At 34.1% G+C, this 21063-nt stretch overlaps 4 protein-coding genes across 5 annotated transcripts in view; 2 read left to right on the top strand and 2 right to left on the bottom strand.

The window, feature by feature from the left end:
* Nucleotides 1-532: 532 nt before the first annotated feature.
* On the top strand, nucleotides 533-2329 carry LOC18047067 (B3 domain-containing protein Os03g0120900). Of its 2 annotated transcripts, none has more exons than XM_006444635.2 (2): nucleotides 533-893; nucleotides 1024-2329. In XM_006444635.2, exon 2 carries the CDS (start codon nucleotides 1033-1035, stop codon nucleotides 2236-2238), a length of 1206 nt encoding a protein of 401 aa, XP_006444698.1. In that variant the 5' UTR covers nucleotides 533-893; nucleotides 1024-1032; the 3' UTR covers nucleotides 2239-2329. The 2 variants fall into 2 exon arrangements, with proteins under 2 accessions (XP_006444698.1, XP_006444697.1); XM_006444634.2 differs by having other exon boundaries at nucleotides 987-2329.
* A 97-nt stretch (nucleotides 2330-2426) lies between these two features.
* LOC18047066 (protein arv1 homolog) lies at nucleotides 2427-11413 on the top strand. The gene is made up of 12 exons (XM_006444630.2): nucleotides 2427-2852; nucleotides 2956-3137; nucleotides 7806-7989; nucleotides 8087-8134; nucleotides 8229-8318; nucleotides 8405-8450; nucleotides 8567-8649; nucleotides 8742-8836; nucleotides 8997-9063; nucleotides 9234-9309; nucleotides 9902-9986; nucleotides 11084-11413. Exons 3-12 carry the CDS (start codon nucleotides 7903-7905, stop codon nucleotides 11172-11174), a joined length of 768 nt encoding a protein of 255 aa, XP_006444693.2. The 5' UTR covers nucleotides 2427-2852; nucleotides 2956-3137; nucleotides 7806-7902; the 3' UTR covers nucleotides 11175-11413.
* A 9350-nt stretch (nucleotides 11414-20763) lies between these two features.
* LOC112100023 overlaps nucleotides 20764-21063 on the bottom strand; it is a 3291-nt gene continuing 2991 nt past the window's right edge. Inside the window, exons 7-8 of the mRNA XM_024187592.1 lie at nucleotides 20959-21054; nucleotides 20764-20798 (exon numbers count right to left, since the gene is read on the bottom strand). Of these exons, the coding sequence (XP_024043360.1) occupies nucleotides 20764-20798; nucleotides 20959-21054 (131 nt within the window). The remainder of the gene's footprint in view (nucleotides 20799-20958; nucleotides 21055-21063) is intronic.
* Nucleotides 20857-21063, bottom strand: part of LOC18047065 — a 20243-nt gene continuing 20036 nt past the window's right edge. The window contains exon 7 of the mRNA XM_024189216.1: nucleotides 20857-21054. The gene's annotated coding sequence lies outside the window, so the exon portion shown is untranslated. The remainder of the gene's footprint in view (nucleotides 21055-21063) is intronic.

The following is a 21063-nucleotide window of genomic DNA, read 5'->3' as shown; positions in this document are numbered from 1 at the left end:
TTCCCTTAATTTTCTCTGCATTTTGATCTAGAGCGAGGCAGCCGCAGCTGAGAGGGGAATAATGATTGTATGTAAGAGCAATCTTTCCCTCAAGTTGGAGAATGAGGCGCCAGCTGAGCTGCAGGATCGATCGGTTCTTACAATTTGCTTCAATTAAAAGTAAAACAATTCTCTCTCTCTCTCTCTCTCACTCACTCACTCGCTCACAACTTTTCTCACACTCCCAGAACAGGACCAGCACACAATCAAATCAATGCCACCAAAGTCAAAACTCTAATACATTATCTAACTTATTGCCTAATGCCTACTAGACCCTCTCTCGCCCAACTGGCCATTTTGGTCTTAGCACCAAAACAAAAAAGAAAAAAAAAAAAAAAGGGGTGAAAAAAAGAAAAGAAAAAGAAATAAACCGAAAATGATGAAAAGGACAAGCTCACATGAGCCGAACCAGATCATTCATGGGCCCCTACGTAGGAGTATTATATTGTGTTGTAATAACCCCCCTTACCCCTTAATTCTCTCTCATCTCATTCTCAATTTTCATGGGTATCTATCCATCCATCTATCTCTCTTTAAGAACCCAAAAAGCAAAACAAATTTTTTCGCTTCACTTGTTTTTCCAAGTGACTAATATTTGCTTCTTTAATTTCCTTCTAACCGAGCTCTTCTCATATAATATGTGTCCACTACAACAAACAACTTGGTGCTTTAATTTGTTGAATCTTCCATGGCCCTGTCTTGTTTAGGGTTTTGGGTTTTCTTGGTCAAAGAAGAAGAAGAAGAAGAAGGCAGCGAGTCTCTCGTCCGTTTTTGCATTGAGAGTTATCTCTGTGTTATTTGGCTCTTCAAGGATCTGACACAGCAAGATCATATATAGCAAGAATTCACAGCAGGTGTGTGTTCCTATATAATTGTTACCACTTTTTTTTTTCTTTTTTATTTATGATTTTTAAATAAATTTTTTGTTTTTGTTTTTCATTCCCAAGATCCAGCATGTGTTAAAAATTGCAATTGAATTTTTAGGTGTGGATCATGATGAACTTTGTGCAAGAAGAAAAAGGTAATAGCAATAATAATAATGAAGAAGATCAAGATGAAGATCATCAGAAAGAGAGAATTAAGCTCCCTTTTTCCGTTTCTTCTTCATCTTCATCTGTTTCTTCTTCAAAGTACAAAGCTTTTGTCCCGCATCACCACCAAAACTCATGGCTGCTGGGCCCCATTGATTCTCAAGAAGCAGCCACCAATTTTGACAACAGAGAAGACCTCATGGACTTATCACTTGGAAACAACAACAACAATAATGAAGATCAACCACACAAACACAGCGGTAATATAAATAATGCTAATGTTGCTAACGGTACTGGTAGTAGTACCACTGGTGAGAGCAGTGGCATGTATAGGTCCATCGAGAAAGAACACATGTTCGATAAAGTTGTCACACCAAGCGATGTGGGCAAACTAAACCGACTTGTGATACCGAAACAACACGCCGAGAAGTACTTCCCGCTTGACTCTTCGTCGAACGAAAAAGGCCTTCTTTTGAACTTCGAGGATCGGAACGGCAAGGCCTGGAGGTTCAGGTATTCGTACTGGAACAGCAGCCAGAGCTATGTGATGACTAAAGGCTGGAGCCGCTTTGTGAAGGATAAGAAGCTTGATGCTGGCGACACCGTGTCCTTTCAGCGCGGCGTTGGGGAGCTGGGGAAAGATCGCCTGTACATTGATTGGAGGCGCAGGCCTGATGTTCATCATGTTCCAGATCCCACGACGCTTGCACAAATGCAGTTTCAAAATCAGCTCCGCTTTCAGCAGTCGCTGCGCTGGGGCACCAGGCTCTACTCGCTCCCCCAATCTTTGTCAAATTATGGTCCTTTCAGTTACAATACGATTCACAATCCTTATTACCAACATCATCAACAACAACAGATTCTTGGTTTTGGTGGCAATGCGTCATCGACGATGCCGGTACAGTATTACCTAAGGCCATCGTCAGTTTCACAGCAAATTGAGGGAGGGCATATGCCGATGGTGATTGATTCTGTGCCTGTCGTTGTTCCGGGCAAAACTGCCAGCTCTACTGCAGCAAAGCGGCTAAGGCTGTTCGGGGTAAACATGGACTGCCCTACACAAGATGATCAATCTCCAGCCACTAGTAGTAGTTCCACAAGGCAAGCTGCAGCATCTGAGTATTCAAGCAAAGGAAAATCTTCCTTGTCTTTTGATTTGGATCTATAATTTGCTATATGCATTAATATAATTTCAAGGATAATTACTTTTATAGAAACTCGTATCAATTAATTTTTAAGTGCATCACATTATTTAGTTGAGGGGGTGTAACAAATTAATATATTTATAAATAATATAATATCAAGCAAATCTTTCAATTGTACGTATAAAAATAGTCACACAGAGATGATAAATCATCAGCATATATTTATTCTCATACCTTAGTTATTAATTTTATCATTTTTCCTTTATTAGGTGCTGGGTTTTGCAAACTGTAAACATGCCATTCTCTCTAGCCACCCAGTGCCCCATTTTTGTTCGGGATATATCTATAATTTTGTTATTCCTCTTTAGTTATCACTCTCTTTCTCTCTCTCTACTGACACCATTTCGTGATATGGCTATCTAGCTTAATTAGCTACATATCATGCACGAGTAGTTCAAAAGTTTTTTTTTTTTTTTTCCCCTCCCTTCTCCCTATCTTTCTTTCTCTTTCTCTTTTGTTTCTATTACCACGTCAGGTTAGTGTTCTTGCTGCTGCCGCTGCTGCATAGTTAAGGAGCCGAGCTAGCTAGCTGCAGGCAACAATGTGCAGAAAGCTGCAGCAGCAGCGCTGTAAAAAGGTAGTATCTGTATTCTAATATTTAACTTTATCTTTTTAATTTTTCACTTCTTAATTATTTACTAATCCGTCACTTGGTAATTCATGTTTTTTTCTCTTTACAGCTATCTTATTCTTGTCTGGATTATAACATACAAAATCTCCTTTCTGTTAAAAAAGGTTCCCCAAGTGAGATACCCTTGCTGAGACCACTCTTCAGTGAAAGTCTGTGCAAGCATGCACTTAATTTTGCGCGATTCAATCTCTATATATAAGATGATTGTGCTTGGAATCTCGTAATTATCAAGTAAGTAACATTATTATCTACTTCATAACTTCATATATATTTTAAAAATTCAATCAGGCTGACCATTTTAAAGTCGGAGATAAGTTAAAACACAAAAAAAAAAAAATACAGAATCCAATATAATGTATTATATCCTACAATATATTGAAATATGTGTTTTTTTAAGATAAACCCATAAAGATAATCTCAAAATGATCCGATGATATTGTTGAAAGACCCTATAATATGCAATAATTGCAATCATACTTTGAGGCATACAAAATATAATTCGAGAAGAGTTGTATGACCAGATGCCAATCTTTAATTTTCTTAAAACCTTTTGGTTTTATTAATCGTTCTAGCTATATATAAATAAACTATAAGTAATGTTTATAATCTCCCTATTAATTTCCTAGCTTGTTTGCTTTATATGTCTTGAATTGATTATATATGATTGCAATCTTTCAAACTCAAATTGAGTTGCATCTGCCCTTCTTGGTTGATTTAGATTGGCTTTTAGGATAACTAGATAAACCTGGTATATTTGTATTTATGTATAATGAATGAAGGTAGCGCAGTTACTTTGAAGCAACACATTTACTTGAGTATTCGCGGCTGGCTAATTAGAAGTTCTAAAACAGAATCAAAGGCTTAGTTTAAGCACCAACCCTTACCATTGTTTTAATATATCGCATGATGCATTAATTTGATGGTAATTTCAGCTTTCTTATCTTTAATAAACAACAAAAGTGAAGGAAAAAAAAATGTTATCGGTACAAGATTTTTAATATATATGAAGACACTAATTCTTACAAATAGGCGGGAACAGATATACCTTAGGACAGTGGGGCTCAAAGTCACGGAGGAGAGAATAAATTCAAAAAATTAAAGAAAAAATTATTTAAGTTTCTAATTAGACTCCGTTAAATCTATTAGAATAGCCGTTGTTAGATCAATAAAAATAGCCCTTATACTCATAAACCCACAAAATTTAAACTTTAATTTTAAAAATTATAAAAGCCTAATTTTTAATTAAGAAAATAAAAACCCACAATAATTCATGTTAGTGGTTTTACTATTTTTTTGCCCATATATATAGTGTATCTACATACACTCATAAACTCATAAAATTTCAGTTTTCATATATTGTTGTTACGTAATTTAGCCTCGGTAAATGATTTTTCTGGATTCATCACTGCTGACATAGGTAAACGGGAAGACAATAAGTAGATGTTTGTTGCTAGGAAATAAGATTTAAGAACGTGAAATAAGATATATTTAGTAATTAACAAGTGCACAAGATTGGTAATTAGGATAATAAGCTAATTGCATAAAATTATATATGAAGAACATAAACGAATGATGGCCTAGACCTGGTCATAAGTAGATTTATGCATATAATATGTGGAAAGCCTTATAATTCTTCAAACTGTTGAATTATGACTGCCATCAAATTTTATATAGTTGCTAGCTAGAAGAGATACAAGATATATCAAAGTATGTAGGTTGAGATTTTATGAATTTCATTTCAGAAGTTCTCTTGCAATAAGTCAAAAGTCACGTTTTAATTATGAGAAACACTATCTGAATACTTGTAGTTACAGCTGAACCGTTTCTCGTTGAAAGGGATTTGTCAATCAAATTATTATGATCGCAATAAAAGCAATTAATAAAATGAGAGAAAGAGAGTAGTATTCCATATTTAAATATTTCTCTCGCCTTTCGTTGTGATATTTATGAGTCCTAGGGCAAACTATCGTCTGTGTACATATGACTGTGGGTGTAGCACATAAGAGTTAAACGTTTTGGTTCATTTAATGTAGACACAATAATCCTTGATTACTATATGGCGGGTTGATTTATGTCAAATTGTAAAGAAAATTTCATACCGTAAAAGGTCCTGCAAGACTTGTTTGGCCGTGGCATTAAATTCCAGCTAGCTAGACTTTAGTTAAATATTGGTGTGGTTACGTCGACGTTACGTGTTTGCTTGTACTAATGCTCGCTGAATGCAATGTGGCGTCTTAAGTTCTTTGCCTGCCTGCCTGCCTGCCTGCTGCCGTTTCGTTTCCGCAGAAAATAATAAACTCTTACAATCAGAAGAAATCAATTAGGCTATTCTAGTTTAGATGCATTAATTCAGTACACCCGAATTTGTTTGAATGTAGTCTCTTCTCTTTCAACTGTAATTTGCAGTTTTTGTCGTCTAGAAAAGCAAACCAGATCATCGCGCAGCTAGGTCTAGCTACTGACTGATCAATAGAATTATACTTTATATATATATATATATATATATAGATTAGCTACAGCACTCTGGAGCAAGAACATGCAGAATATTACTGTAGTTTTACCCTTGCACGTCGGAATCGATCCCTGATTGATCAGTGTCTTTTTTAATCTTTTGAGCTGTTTTTAATTATGTCTCCTTGTCCATGAAGCATATGCATGGAAATTAATTAATCCCCATTATTCTTTTAAGAAGGTAATAAAATAAAATTAACAATTAATATATAGAGTCTACTACCTATCCATATATATATATATAGCTACCATATATATGGTTAATTTAATAATATGTATAGCACATCATATGGTCCAATTATTGTTCCCTGGTTCTGTAATGAAGCTGTACATATATAATAATTAATAAAATACATGCATTTCTCTCCAAAGAGATTCCTACGCTACCTCAAAGTCTTTGATACTAGAATTCCATGAAGCGAGTGCATAAATGTAGGGTAGCATTCATATTTCATAAGCACATATAATATTAGTCGATGGTGAATAAAGAAACCACGTGTGCTGACTGCTGAGTTTGCTCTTACATTCTTTGAGTTGGACTATTGACATGACACCCTCCGATGTCCTCATCAAAAACTCTATTTAATTTTACAAAAGAAAATCTAAAAACGACCTCTAAATTTTTCTCAATAAACATCCTACCTCTCTCTATATAAAACTCGTCTAAGTTTATCGTGGAATTTTTGTTTCATTTTAAATTTATGATGATTGTGCTTTCGCTCTATTCAACATTGTAAATTCAACACGTTAACTTATTGTGTTGGTGTGATTTTATTCCGCCTATTTTCTCCGACAATATCTTCAACTATTAGTTCTATATTTCTATGCGTTGAATAAGAGTGAGGCATTCTTATTGATTTTCTTTTTTTGACATAAATAGTTATACAATTTTAGAGTTATTTTCTTTCATATTAGTCTTTAGCTGTTATTAAAAATTATTCTTTTGAAGCATTCGCTTGATGCCAGTTAGCGAATGGTTTGAAATTAGTATTCTATTTCTGGATCATAAACAACAACTTCAATAATTGAAGATATTGTCGAAGAAAATGGGTAGATTTAATTAAATTTTATATGAAATAATTCAAAATAAAGTTAAAATCGTGAATTTATAAACAAAGGGGTTTGATGAAAGTTTTAAAGTCCACACATTTCCTTTCCCCAAAAAAATCCAAGTACTTGAGGAGGTTGCGTAGAACTAGAGCTTAGGGTTGAAAATATGTAAAGTTAAGGTAACGGAACCGGCAGAACGCGTGATGTGTATCCAACGACACGCTGGGGTCCGGGGAGTGGCCCAAATTACACATGTCGTGTGGACCACCATTTTTTATTGGACTCTGCATATTTTGCACTAACGCCACAATTAATGCAACAATAATGCCAAAGCCAATTTCTTTTACAATAAAATAAATAGCATTTATGCACGCAATTAAATAATTAACGTACACATCTGTTTTCTTTTTTGGAGAAATAATAATATCTGGTTTGTCATTATCTGGCAGCTTATTTCGTGCAAAATAAAAACTGACCGAAACCAAAAAATAAAAGCATGTCCATGTTTTATTATTATTTTCCCCCTCCAGCTAAAGTTACGTTGTTATCCCCAAATAAAAGGGAAAATTTATTCGGATAATAGAATTAGAAAGTGTGGTGCTATTAGCACCTCCTCTAAAATCATCTTAAAATCTTTTTTCTGGACATGCCTCTTTTTTAAAAAATTAAAAAAAAAATTGATGTTTTTTTAATAATATTAAGAATCTTAATATTTAAATTTAAATTTATATCAATTCAAATTAATGTGGCATCAATCTATTAAATGATATAATTATAATTTTGTTAATTATGTGAATGATGCATGTAGTTGAGATATATACAAGCTGAAATTTAAATATTGGGATCCCTAATATTATTATTTTTTATTTGATAATTACTATTTATTTGTGTAAATAGGTATATATTATGCATTAACCAATGACCCAAAAATCCTTATAGTTTGAAAATGATAAAAGCTCATTTAGTCCGTGTATTTTAAAATTAGTATCCATTTAGTCTCTATATTTAATTCCATCAAGATCAACATAGGATCTTGATCCCACCCAAAAATTATGACGTGAAAAAAATATATAAAAAACGAAATTGAAGTTGAAGTTACCGATCTTAGTCACCCAGAAGACCTCCTGTACACGTTTTGTTCAATTTTCAAGAAAAAAAATACAAGTCTTAATGATACAAAATAAAATATCTAAACAAACAGAAACGTGGGTGGCAATAGAAATAGCAGCACTAAGTTAGACAAAGGTGATGATTCGTGTGGCCCAATGATCACCAGCCTGGAGCCCAGCCCGACGAACTCCTCACCTAATGGGGACTTTCGTGGTTCTGTTTCTGTAGGCCTTCCCGCCATAATCTGAGTACACCCAACGGCAATGAATGAGAATGACTGAAAGAATCGCCGTGGTGTCGTCAATTGTGTGAGGGAGGGAAGGGTATGGAGTACAGGTGTGTGAAATGCGGGTTTCGGATCAAGACGCTGTTTGTGCAATACTCGCCTGGAAACATTCGTCTCATGAAATGTGTAATCTATCATTTCTTGCTTTCCATTTTCCCCTCAAATTTCCAATTTTTCCAATTTACAATTAATTTTGCAACAACCCCGCCCTCTCCGTTTACAGGAGAATTGCAGAGCAGTGGCAGACGAGTACATCGAATGTGAAATCATGGTAAAAATAAAAATAAAAATTTATGCTTTTCATATTTAATTTCGTTTATCGGTTGACTTGCCCAGTTTTTTCTTTTACATTATTTTTTTTGTAGATTCTTTTGATCGATTTGATTCTGCACAAGCCTCAAGCTTATAGGCATCTGCTCTATAATGTGCTTAATAGTGAAACTGTGAATCTCAAGGTATTAGTTTAAATCTATCTTGTTATGGTACTACTACTGCATGTTATTGTATTGATTACATTGCAACACGAGTTTCGAATTTGCAGGGAATACTATGGAAGTCGACAGTTGGTTTTCTTCTTCTGGATGCTTGTATCCCATTTTTATTGTTAATGAAATTCTCGTTAGTTCTTCAAATGAGTTCATTAATTTTTTTTTAAGCTCTTTGTCAAAAGAATAGTTGTCATAGAATTCCTCAGCAAACCAAGATAGAAGTCTGCTTTTAAGCCGAAGCAATGAAGGACAGAGTTCATCCATGAGTTTTTCTTTGTTAGCCTGGATATTCCAAAAGGTATGAAGTGCAAATCAATTTAATTGTGACTTTTCATGGATTTTGGATTTTATTGGGTGCTGAACAATTGGGTTTGTTGATGTCAATTGTAGATGTTGAAGGATGTAGTTTTAGGGAACGTTATGTTTCTTGGTGTTTTTCTTCATGCATCTAGGATTCTGTTAAATACATCAGCTGGAGCTAGCAGGTAAAACTGTTTCCTTGCATTCAGATACTAACTTAAAAATCATATGGATCCTCCTGATATCTTTTTAAAGTAGAGGAATATGTTTTTTCTTTCGATTATTCCATATGCAGCATTCTTGGTCCTTATACAATAGGCTTAGCTAATTACTCCAAATTTACAGTTTCAAAGACTTCCTGCTTGCTGTGCTCATTTCAAGTTACTTCAAGATTTTCCTTGTTGCCATGATGGTACGAGTTCCGGAAACCACTTAAGCATTTATGCCCTGCTCGTTGGTTGACAGCATATCAGATGACTTCTTGTTTTTGCCTTGCACAATAATTTCTGTTTTTTACTTTCTAGTCTACATCATTAATCCAAAGTCAGTATACATGCCTAACCTCGAGTTTGCATTTTACAGGTTTGGAATTTTCCATCTTCTGTAATTTATATCATTGACTTGTTCGTTTTATCATCCAACACAGTGGCTTTAAAAGGTTAGAAAATAGTTCCTCTTTCTGTTCATAAGATAAAGAATGTTTGTCATGTAAGGTCCCTTTGTGCAGCACCTTTAACTAGATTAGTGTACACCAACATGAGTTAGGCAATGGGCATGGCGTATATTACAGAAGATAATTTGATGGAGCTTTCATTTGGTCTGATTAGGGAATCTCAAATGGTTATTTAACACCTTAATGTGAGCTCTATGAAGCTTTTAAATTTATGTAGGTAAACTCCTGGTACTGCTATACTTCAATGAGTAGAATGCTGGGAAGCCGTGAGGCAACATATCTGTAGGGAGCTGAGATCATAAGGTTGATGGATGGAGGAAGGCATACATTTAAAAGAATATGGAAAGAAATACTCCTAAGCAACAGGTTTTAGCTACATGAGGATAATATGGCTCTTATATACTTTGGTTTAGGATTTAGGATAAGTTCCTATAAATAGTTCATTTTTATATGCATTAACCATTTTCATGATGTTATGGTGACTTTGCAGCCTGATGTTTTAAGTTGTGCTTTCATGTTTATATATTACGCTTGCCATCTGAATCCCTGATAACCAATTTTTTTCTGTGTGAACCAGTGATTACTGAGTCAGCTATGAACAGAATTCTAGGTGTCTGCCTGGTTGCACATGCTGTAAAGTTCTTTGTTGTTCAAGGGCTCGAGTTAAGATATTTGAGATATTGAAGAAAATTTATTATTATTATTATTATTTTACTGGAATTCCTAATTAGATTCAAACAGAGCATTACTTGATGTTTTCTTTATAATGTCAATATTCCGTGCCATCGATATGGCTGTTTTGGTTGCTGAGTTGGTCAATTTCTATATCACGTTGAAGGCCTAATTATTTGGCTTGTTAAGCGGCGGATAACGAATGTGAGGTTGACGCTAGAAAGGTCGCATATTACCCAGTGCATGAATCACTTAATTAACCACAATGGAATTGAACATCACGGGCAACTCCCTTAAAAGTGTGAGACAATTTCTATGGAAGAGCAAATTCACTTCGGTCTCCTCAATTCAAACTTCTTGTAAACAATACCAAAGGTAGTAGCAAGTTTTACACAATGTGTAGCTTGTACAAGTACAACCACATGGCAAGTGTACACAGAAATTTACATTCAACATCACGATTCAGGACTTTTCATACTTTTATTTTTATTTTATCGTAAATGACACTAGGATTTCGAAACTCTAAGCGAGGATTTTAGCACAAGCAGCATCATCATGAGACGTGCCGTCGTGGTAAGAATAGCATAGCCCAGTGAAGAGAGGCCATTCTTAAGTAAAGAAAATGATCGAAATGGGACTGAGAAGCATATAGCGAATGCATACTGATGGTGGATTAGTTGTAAGGTCAAATGGAGTCCTCACCAGAAGAAGAAAAGAACCCCTTCTATTTCTGGCATCTGACTCACTGGACCTCAAACTTAGCATCAGCAGTTCGAGGCATTTTCTGGTCCTCATCAAGCTCATCGGCCTTGTGTTCCTTTTGAGATAGATCACTAACGTGCGGTGCAGCTGCTCTCACCTGCAAACATAAATTTTGTGGAGTTTAAAATCTTTATACGTATATATTACACATCGCGGCCCCCGCGCGTGCGCGCGCACACACACACACATTGTACAATCTAATGAGGCTTCAATCGTGAACTTTGTGGAGAAATTGTTTTGATGTTTTCGCTTTCCGGTGCTGCATTTTAAATATCTTCGAATATTGCTATGCTTGAAACTTGACCCTGCAATTGATGTCTTTCAGGAGCACATATCTATTCTATGGGATGCCGGGATTTTTGTATATGGTGAAATTGACAAGGTCTTGGGTTAATAGGAAATTCATCAACGACTAATGCTTCATCGATTGATTCTTCAAGAATGTTGACCTCAAAGATAGGAGGATCTGGTTGGTTGATCACTTCCTGATAGAATTCATTGCCTCCAGTGTTCTCTTCTCCGTCTGAAAAGAATGAAATTTCACTAGGTGGCATCTGCCATTGCCAGCACTTGTTTGAACTGGCATTCCCATTATCAAACTAAGTTGGTATTTCCTGCCCTTCACCACACTGTCACATAAAGTTTTTACATTGGTTTCGTGGGAGCTATTTATACTACCAGTAATTATTTTAAACCAGTAAAAAAAAAAAAAACAAAGTCCTAAACTAAAAAGAAAAGAAGAATAATCTTTAGAAATTAATTCAAGTATGATAAGGATTTTTAATTTGCATCACAAATGCCTTAAGAGAGGCAGCGTTGTCATTGGAGTTATATTATGCATAATCCAATTGGTTCTGATCCAACTAAGAATAGAAAACCAAATTATTTTTGTAGTCAATTTCTGCACTGTTTGGATATTTAGAGCAAGCGAATTGAAAAAAGTATCACGCGTTGTCTCATCGTGGCATTTGCCGAAAGCTCTTGCATGACAACGCAAAATAATTGTTTGTTTAAAGCGGAACCCACCGCACCTTCATTTCAACAAAATGCGATGAAAAGTGAAAACAGCATCATATTCATTGAGACGCGTGGAACCATCATATTGAATGCCGCAGTAGAGCCAGAGCCCCTATCAAAACTTTTGTTCGCCATTTTTCTATACAAATGAATTAAAGTAAGTCTGTGAACTTGCTTCTCAAGTAGCTTGCGACCCGACTATCTCATCTGCCATTCATTTTACTCATTCTGGCTTCTCGAGCAATCACCATTGTACCTTCGCCCTTTTAACCTTTTATACACCTTTTTGTTGGAAAATTTTTAAAATAAATGTCTTATGGTAAAGACATGTACTATTAATTGTGTCTTATAAAAAATATACATTTCACTAAAAATATATCTAATTAAATGATATCTTATTGTAAGGACATGTCTATTTAATTGTGTCTTGTAAAAAATATATCTTTTTACTAAATGATATAACTTTTCATGGCAACATTTCACTTAGAGATGCGTCATTTTATAGTGACATTTTATTTGAAATTATGATGGTTCAATTTGGATAATTGATTAAAATCAAATCTAGATCCAATGGCCATGAAAGAAGGGGTATCATGAAAGATGACAACCTAAATGAGGGGGCACAAGTATAAAGAAACTTGTTTTCATTTCTTAAAATAAAACATTATACACTGAGAGTTATTTATAGATGCAGCGGCTATATTTTTTCAAAGATTACATATGTGAATACAAAAGGAAATGTGTCAATCCGTTCGGCGCGGATCGTATCTTTGACAAGTGCAGATTATCCCTTTGACAAGTGCGGATTATGTCTTTGAAAACTTCATTCAATGCCGTTTTATTTAATTCTCAACACTCCCCCTCAAGCTAGTGCATAGATGTCTTGCATACCCAGCTTGTTTAGGAATTTTGTAAATGCCCTGCTTGATGAAAAATCTATCTACCTCAACATGTTTTGTTCGATCGTGTTGAACTGGATTATGAGCAATATCTCGTGCAGCTTTATTGTCACAGTATAGTTGTATTGGTTGTTGTGATGGATAGCCCAAATCGTTTAAGATAAAGCTTATCAATAGCCCTTCACATACCCCAAGGGCCATGCCTCGATATTCTGCTTCAGCGCTCGAATGGGCAACGACATGTTGTTTCTTGCTTCTCCATGTGACAAGGTTGCCTCCCACAAAGGTAAAGTATCCTGAAGTAGAGCGTCTATCACTAACTGACCCGGCCCAATCTGCATCAGTATAAACTTCTATGTTGCTGTAATCTTCATTTTTGGAAAATATGATTCATTTTCCTAGATTTATCTTCAGGTACCTCAGGATCCGCATTACTGCTTTCATGTGTTGTTCTCCGGGATTATGCATAAATTGACTTACAACACTCAATGCATAAGCAAGATCTGGCCTTGTGCGGGACAAGTACATCAATCTTCCAATCAGCCTTTGATATCTTCCTTTGTCTACTGGAACTTAGTCTGAGGTAATACAAAACTTCAGTCCTTCTTCTATTGGGGTGTCAATAGGCTGACAAGCTATCATTCCCTTTTCGTGCAATAGATTTAAGGCATATTTCATTTGAGACAGAAAGATTCCTCCCTTAGATCGAGAAACCTCAATTCCAATAAAGTATTTTACGGCTCCTAAATCATTCATCTCAAACTCTCTCGACAAGTACTTCTGAAGAGCCTCTCTTTCTTCCTCGCCGTTGCCTGTAACTACCATATCATCCACATAGACAATAAGGGTAGTGATTTTACCTTGTCGTTTTTTAATGAACAAGGTATGATCTGAATTGCTTTGGTTATACCCAAAAAGAACCATAGCCTTTGTGAATTTCCCGAACCATGCTCTTGGGGATTGCTTCAACCCGTACAATGATTTCTTCAATTTGCATACTTTCTGATTGAGTCGTTCTGGTCCACTGCATCCTGGTGGCAAATCCATATAAATTTCTTCAGGCAGGTCTCCATGGAGGAAAGCATTCTTTACATCGAATTGTTGTACTGGCCAATCCAAGTTGACTGCTAATGATAATAAGATACAAATAGTATTAATTTTTGCTACCGGTGCAAACGTATCGGTATAATCTATCCCGTGGTTGGGTGTAACCCTTATCTACGAGTCTTGCTTTGTATCATTCAATAGAGCCATCTGCTTGGTACTTTATAGTGTAGATCCATCGACAACCCACTGGTTTCTTTCTTGGTGGAAGATCAACTAGTTCCCATGTTTGGTTTTTCTAAAGAGATCTCATTTCATCATTCATAGCCGCTTTCCACTTTGGGTCTTTTAAGGCTTCTTGCACACTGTTGGGAATAGATACAGTAGATAATTGATTCACAAATGACTGATTTGATTCTGAGAAGCGATGGTTAGACACAAAATGACTCATAAGGTATTTGACTCTACTAGAGAAGTCAGGCTCATATGTGGTTTTAGGGATACCTCTATTTTGACGCTGGGGAAGAATTCTTCTGATTGAACTTGTGATAGGAACATCCTCTGCAGACGATTGGTTAGGTATCTCTTCATGTAACTCATTCTCGATTGCAGTTGTGTCTGAGTTATTGTGCTCCCCAAATGTGTCTTCACTTATTTCAGCCTAAGAATTATCACCATTTTCTTTTCTAGTATATTGAAGGTTTATTATCTCAATGGAAGATTGATCTTCTTCAGGTGAAAGATATGTAAGAGTATGAATTTCCTCTTCATTATACTCCTCTTGAAATTCAGGCTGTGACAAGTATTACATGATATCTTCATGAAAGACGACATCTATGGTGATGTATATTTTTCTTGATGGTGGATGATAGCATCGGTATCCCTTTTGATGTAAGGCATACCCTACAAACACACAACGTAGTGCTTGAGGAGATAATTTGTCTTGTTGCGGCAAATGAACGAAGACAACACAGCCAAACACATGTGGGGGTAAATTCGGCACATTTAATTGCATCATTTAGAACCTGGAAAGGAGTCTGAAATCCAAGGGAATTTGAAGGTGTTCGATTGATCAAGTATGATGCGGATGCCGGTGCTTCTCCCCAATAAGATAGTGGCATGTGGGCTTAAATTAGTGATGCTCGAACAACTTCTAGTAAATGTCTGTTTTTTCGTTCAGCAACGCCATTTTGTTGGGGTGTTCCCACACAAGTGGTTTGATGGACAGATCTTTGTGATTTCAGAAACTGGTTAATTGCTGTGCTCATATACTCGCCTCCATTATCAGTATGTAGAACTCGAATTTGTCACTGAAATTGAGTCGTTACCATCTTATGAAATCTTTGAAATAAAGAGTTTACTTCGTCTTTTGATTTCATCAGAAAAATCCATGTCATTCTGCTACAATCATCAATAAATGTAACAAACCAACGAGTACCTCAAATTGTAGAAACTTTAGATGGTCCCCATACATCAGAATGTACTACCATGAAAAGAACTGGATTTTTATTTAAGGACAATGGAAAAGTAGTTCAATGGCTTTTTGAAAGTTCACAAACATCACATTTAAAGTTACAAACATCAAATTTTAGAAACAAACTAGGAAATAATTTTTTTAAGTAACCAAATGACACATGCCCTAAACGTTTATGCCATAACCAAATTTCTGATTTCCTTTTTTTTTATGGAATTATCTGCAACTAGTGCGGGGCTTAGCTTTTCAGTGTTTGTTGATGACATCTCTAAGTAGTACAAGTTACCTCGTCTAATACCATAACCAATCGTTTGCTTCGTTTGTATGTCCTTAAACACACAATGATCAAACCAAAAAATTACAACACATGATAAGTAAGCGGTCAATTGAGACACAAATAAAAGATTATAATCTAAAGATGGAACAAGTAACACAGAGTCTAAATTTAATTCATCTGTGAGTCGTAAAGATCATTCCCTAATAACTGAGGTTGTGGTTTCATTTGCAGTGGAAATATGTTTTTGTGAAAATAGTTTCAATTGAGAAACTTGTTGAGAATCAAAAGTCATATGATCAGTTGGCCCAGAATCAATTATCCATGTACTATTAATAACATGTGTAAGAGTTTTATGGGCCTTACCTGGACTGACAGAGGTTGCGATTTGCACTGAAGATTTTTTTCTAAGATCTGTAATGGATGTGGATTCAGCTACTGCAGTTTTTTATCCCTGCTTGGTGTTCTTCTTTCAAGTATCTCACCAATCAGGATATCCAATTATTTCAAAACATTGTTCTTTCGTATGACTCTTCTTTCTACAATGAGTGCAATGGAGTGATGACTTGTCAACAAGCTTCCTTTGAGGCTATTGTCGTGCTATCATAGCAGACGTTTCTGAGTCGACCTTCTTGTTTAGTTTGCTTTGCCGTACATCTTCTCTTCGGATCAGAGAATAACATTCTTCTAAGTCTGGGATAATATCTTTTCGTAGAATTTCTCCACAAACTTGGTCAAATTCTTCATCTAACCCAACAAGAAAAATGTGCACTCTTAATCTTTCAACAGACCTTCTGTATATTACAACATCTTCTGGATCCTTCATGACCACTTTATCTCAGTGATCAAGTTCTCGAAATATTTCGATCAATGCTCCGTAGAATTTAGAGAGTGGTTGTCCATTTTTCTTGGTAGAGAATGCCTTCTGGTTTAGAGTGAAAACTTGTAATTCATCGCTTCCATCATAGAATGCTTTTGATAATGCATCCCAGATTTCGTAGGCTGTAGGAATTCATAAATATCGCTTCATGATCTCCAGAGACATGGATATGAGTAACCATCTTTTTACTTTTTGGTGCTCACTATACCATTTCTCATATTCCTTTGAAGATTCCTCAGATGGCTTTGTGTTGCTACGAATATATGAGAGTTTTTCTCTTTCTGCAATATGCATCTCCATTATTTGAAACCAAACATCATAGTTTGTCTCAGTGAGGATAATTCCAGCATTAAATACTCCATCAGATTGAACAGATTGAATGACAACAGGAGCAGATTCAGTTGGAGTTTTCTCCATTTTTTTGTTTTTTTGTTTTTGTTTTTGTTTTGTTTTTGTTTTTTGTCTTTTTGTGTCTAGATTGAAAGAAGAAAAAAAAATAACATTTTTAGATAAAAAAACGACAAGTCGTTTGGTCTCTGCTTGACGAAATGATATGTCGGTTCTGATGGAATAGAAACGACATATCGTTTTAGGACTGCTGCACTTCTGGAGATTAAACGTCACGTCGTTTTGTCTCTACTTTACAAACGACATGTCGGTTTCAATGTAATAAAAAACGACATGTCGGTTTCAATGTAATAAAAAACGACATGTCGGTTTCAATGTAATAAAAAACGACACGTCGTTTTATGACTGCTGCACTCTGGAGATAAAAAACGACAAGTCGGTTGAAGTCTTCTTCAACCTCTGGAGCGTGTGAGAGCGCGTGAAAGATGACAGAGGCGCGTGGTTGACTGGCTGTGGTTTCGGGTGGTGCGTGGAAGCGCGTGGGAATGTGTTTAAATGCGAAACTTTTACAGTTTGCTTACTAGAAACTGAAAAATTTGATGGTGTTATTTGTTTTTGAGGAACACACTCTTGGAAAATTTATAGGATTGTTGATAAATTTGTAAACTCAAGTTTTTTACGTATGGGTGGCTTGTTTTTTTGATCGGCATGGATTTTTGTAATGGTAGGAATGGTTTTAAGGAAGAAAATGGTGGGAAAAATGATTGTGGGAAGAATTTGGTTTCCTCTGTTTTTATTACAAACAGAGCAGCGAAACTTGAAGAAACTTGAGCGTATTCATGGCTTTGATACCATGAAGAAACTTGTTTTCATTTCTTAAAATAAAACATTATACACTGAGAGTTATTTATAGATGTAGATGCTACATTTTTTCAAAGATTACATATGTGAATACGGAAGGAAATGTGTCAATCCGTTCGGCGCGGATCGTGTTTTTGACAAGTGCATATTATCCCTTTGACAAGTGCGGATTATGTCTTTGAAAACTTCATTCAATGTCGTTTTATTTGATTCTCAACAAAGTATATCTATAAATAGGGGTCATGTTTAAGCCATTTAGACATGATATCAATGATCCTACACCACTCTTTTCTTAGCATTCCTTTCTAGTACGAATTTCAACACAAAACACTCATTTCTTTTGTGCTTTCATAATCCAATATATATTTTTTCTGCAGGAATAATATATTATTTCTTGGCAGGCTTGCAACATTCAAAAGTATTATGGTTTGCTTTCGTCGATGCACAACGCAAGCAAACAAACAAGTGTTTCATTGTATCCTGGAGGCGTATTTGCTTAACCCATGTGCATCACTCAATTGGTGGGGGCAAATAACATCTTAAGGAAAACGACATTTGTAACGTGCCTTGAAGCACACAAAATTTCTGCAGTTTACTTATTACTATTATTTTTCTTCCTACATACAAAGTTAGTTGTAAACACATTACTTTACGTAATAAAGTTCCACCATTATTGTTGTATTTCTCTACATTTACCATTTGCCACAATTTCAACTACCAACACTTTTGTGGTTGTGGATCACTGGTTTGTTATGTTCCCCACATTCGCATTTTCACCTTTCTTCACAAATTGCAAAATCAAAACTTTCAATTTAATTATTCAACTGATCCTTCCATATAATATTCTTGTTGAACCACTTTATTTCCAAAAAAAAAAAATCAGTTTATTCAAGATCATAACCTTGACTTAGAGTTATGTACGATGTAATTTTATTTTAAATTTATTTATGAACACCGTGATGCATTAAGTCGTGCTTTCTTCTTAAAAATTTTAAGGATAATTTTGAAGGTAGGATTTATTTTTAGGATTAGATTAGATTAGATTAGATTAAACTGAATTATATAGTAATAGTATTGGTTTTTAATATGGTACAATATCATATAGAACTATGTTAAATATAATTTAATGAAACTAAAATAATACAATTACTTTAAATTGTATTCTTAATTGTTGAATTTAATATTAAATATTCAATATTTTGGTAGATAAATTATTGATTTTTATGTTTAATATTTAATAATAGTTTAAATAAATTATTGAAATATTTGTTATTAAATACAAGTTAAAATAAGCTATTGAACAAAAGTTTCATATTAATATAATATAAAAAGCTTAGGTTATATAAATTGAAATTTTTTTTTGTATATTTAATATTAGTTTTAATGTAAAGGAAAAGAGTGATGGAGAAAATAACAGCTTTTCATTTAAGATGGGGCTATAAATTATTTTGAACACTTATATTTTAATAAAATTTTATACTAATATAATATTCCTAAGTTAATTTACTATCAAGGACAATACTATCATTACTAAATCAAACTTTTACTCTAGACACTCATTCAACATTCAACACCATAAAAATTATTATTATTTTTTCCTTACAATCTTAACTATACTCCCTCAACACCTCATCCGGTAATCTCTCTTCTATTCCTCTGTTCTTCCCAATTGACTTGCAATTTCAATTGCAAAATAGTAAATAAGTGAATAATACAAGAAGAAGCTACATACCATAAACTCTGGTATAAAGATTGTGGATTAATTATCCTTAAGACTGAGTTTTCTTTTATAGTTTTTATTTGTGACAACATGATTTTGGTTTTTCCATTTTGGTCAAATTGATCATATTATTGTATTTATTATTTAATTAGAAAAATAGTTGATATGTTAAATATCGAAGAATTAGCTATACAAATGTAGGTGATTATTAAATCCTGACAAAATTGCTCGAAGTAGAACATAAATTTCTTCTCAAAATATTTAATAATATAGGATTTGTGTATAATATATATAGGAGGTGGTGTTTTATGAATATTTTGCTCAAGATGATATTGGCGAAGTAAGAATTCTGTATCAAAAGATGAAGATGTGGAGGGATAGATTGTGATGAGAGAGTATGGAGAGAAAATCCATTTAGGAATGGACTTGTTAAAAAAAGAGAGGCAAAACTAATATTATTTTTAGAAAAAGTATAAAAACATGTAATGATGAGGATTTAACTTAGGTCTATATTGGAATTTTCAAAAGTGTTCCTAAGTAATTCTGTAATTTTAAAAAAATTTCATAGTGTCCTAAATATTAGAGTGTTCAAAGTTTTTTTCTTTTTTTTTTGGTGTAAATAACCACATTCTTTTATATAATCTTACTTATCCTATTACATTTTGGGTGAAACTATTTGCACTTTAAAAATTATTCTGAACACTTGTATTATAATAAATTATTATATTATAAAAATATTCACCATGTGAATTATTATTAAGGACTCTCTCTTATAAATTAATATAATATAATTACTCTGAACATTCCTATAAAACACACATTATTTATAATTCTCTTATCATAAACCTTAAAATTTTATTTCCAACCTCTTAAACAATATTTGGTTAAACAAGGAAAAAAAATCCAATACTTCTGATATATTTTGAACATATTTTAACTTTTTGATTTCCCAAAAAAATAAAATAAAAGTACCTTCTGTAGTCTTCTCTTTCTTCTCCTTCTTCTTCTTCTTCTTCTTCTTCTTCTTCTTCTTCTTCTTCTTCTTCTTTTGGGTAGATGGTCTTTTTTTTTTAATTTTTATGTTAAGAAATAGGGGTGTAAAAGCGAATAATAAATATATTTTAATAAATAAAAACTAATATCTAAAAATTATGTTAAAGAATTTTGTAGAATATAATTCGATTCCATTATTATATATAATAAATTGTTATTAATCATTTTTGGTTCTCCTAAGCAATTTAATTGGTGTTTTGAGTAAATAATTAAACTAGTTTAAGTACAAGTCTTTTTTAATATTTTAAAAAATGTAGAAAATAAAACTCAATTTTTTTTTTCAAAACAATTAACACATAAATATACAGAGTAATAGAGTGTTAAAAATAATTTTTAAACTACAAATAGTCTCACCTTTATCTTTTTTTGTGCTAAAATTAGTCTAATCTTAAATTTCGTCCTAGCATCCGAACATGACCTACATGCAAGAATTAGCTAAACTCTTACATTCTCTGGCTTACATTCTCTGGCTATAATGTATGTGACATAAAAAATATAACCATAAAGCAAATAAGCATAGAAATTACATTCAACAGCAAGATTCAGTACATTTTTTGGCCATAAAATTACAGTAGTGTTTCAAAACTCCAGGCACAAACATAAGCTTATAATGAAAGATTAATTCCATACCAGGTGCAGGCATGTAATCCCAGTAAGACACATGCTTAATGCTTTGGGATTCAGCAGTTGTGTCTTGCTGAGATGACATGCCATTGTAACATGCAACTGATAAGA

Source organism: Citrus clementina, unplaced genomic scaffold (genome assembly GCF_000493195.1).
Source record: "Citrus clementina cultivar Clemenules unplaced genomic scaffold, Citrus_clementina_v1.0 scaffold_3, whole genome shotgun sequence".
Lineage (NCBI taxonomy): Eukaryota > Viridiplantae > Streptophyta > Magnoliopsida > Sapindales > Rutaceae > Citrus > Citrus x clementina.
Note: the sequence above shows the minus strand (reverse complement) of the source record. Positions and strands in the feature narration are given on the sequence as shown.

Coding starts and splice junctions, on each gene's coding strand:
- LOC18047067 (XM_006444635.2), top strand. CDS start 1,033: ATGATGAACTTTGTGCAAGAAGAAAAAGGTAATAGCAATAATAATAAT.
- LOC18047066 (XM_006444630.2), top strand. CDS start 7,903: ATGGAGTACAGGTGTGTGAAATGCGGGTTTCGGATCAAGACGCTGTTT. Junction 7,990..8,086: donor ACATTCGTCTCATGAAATGT/GTAATCTATCAT, acceptor CTCCGTTTACAG/GAGAATTGCAGAGCAGTGGC. Junction 8,451..8,566: donor TTTTCTTCTTCTGGATGCTT/GTATCCCATTTT, acceptor CAGCAAACCAAG/ATAGAAGTCTGCTTTTAAGC.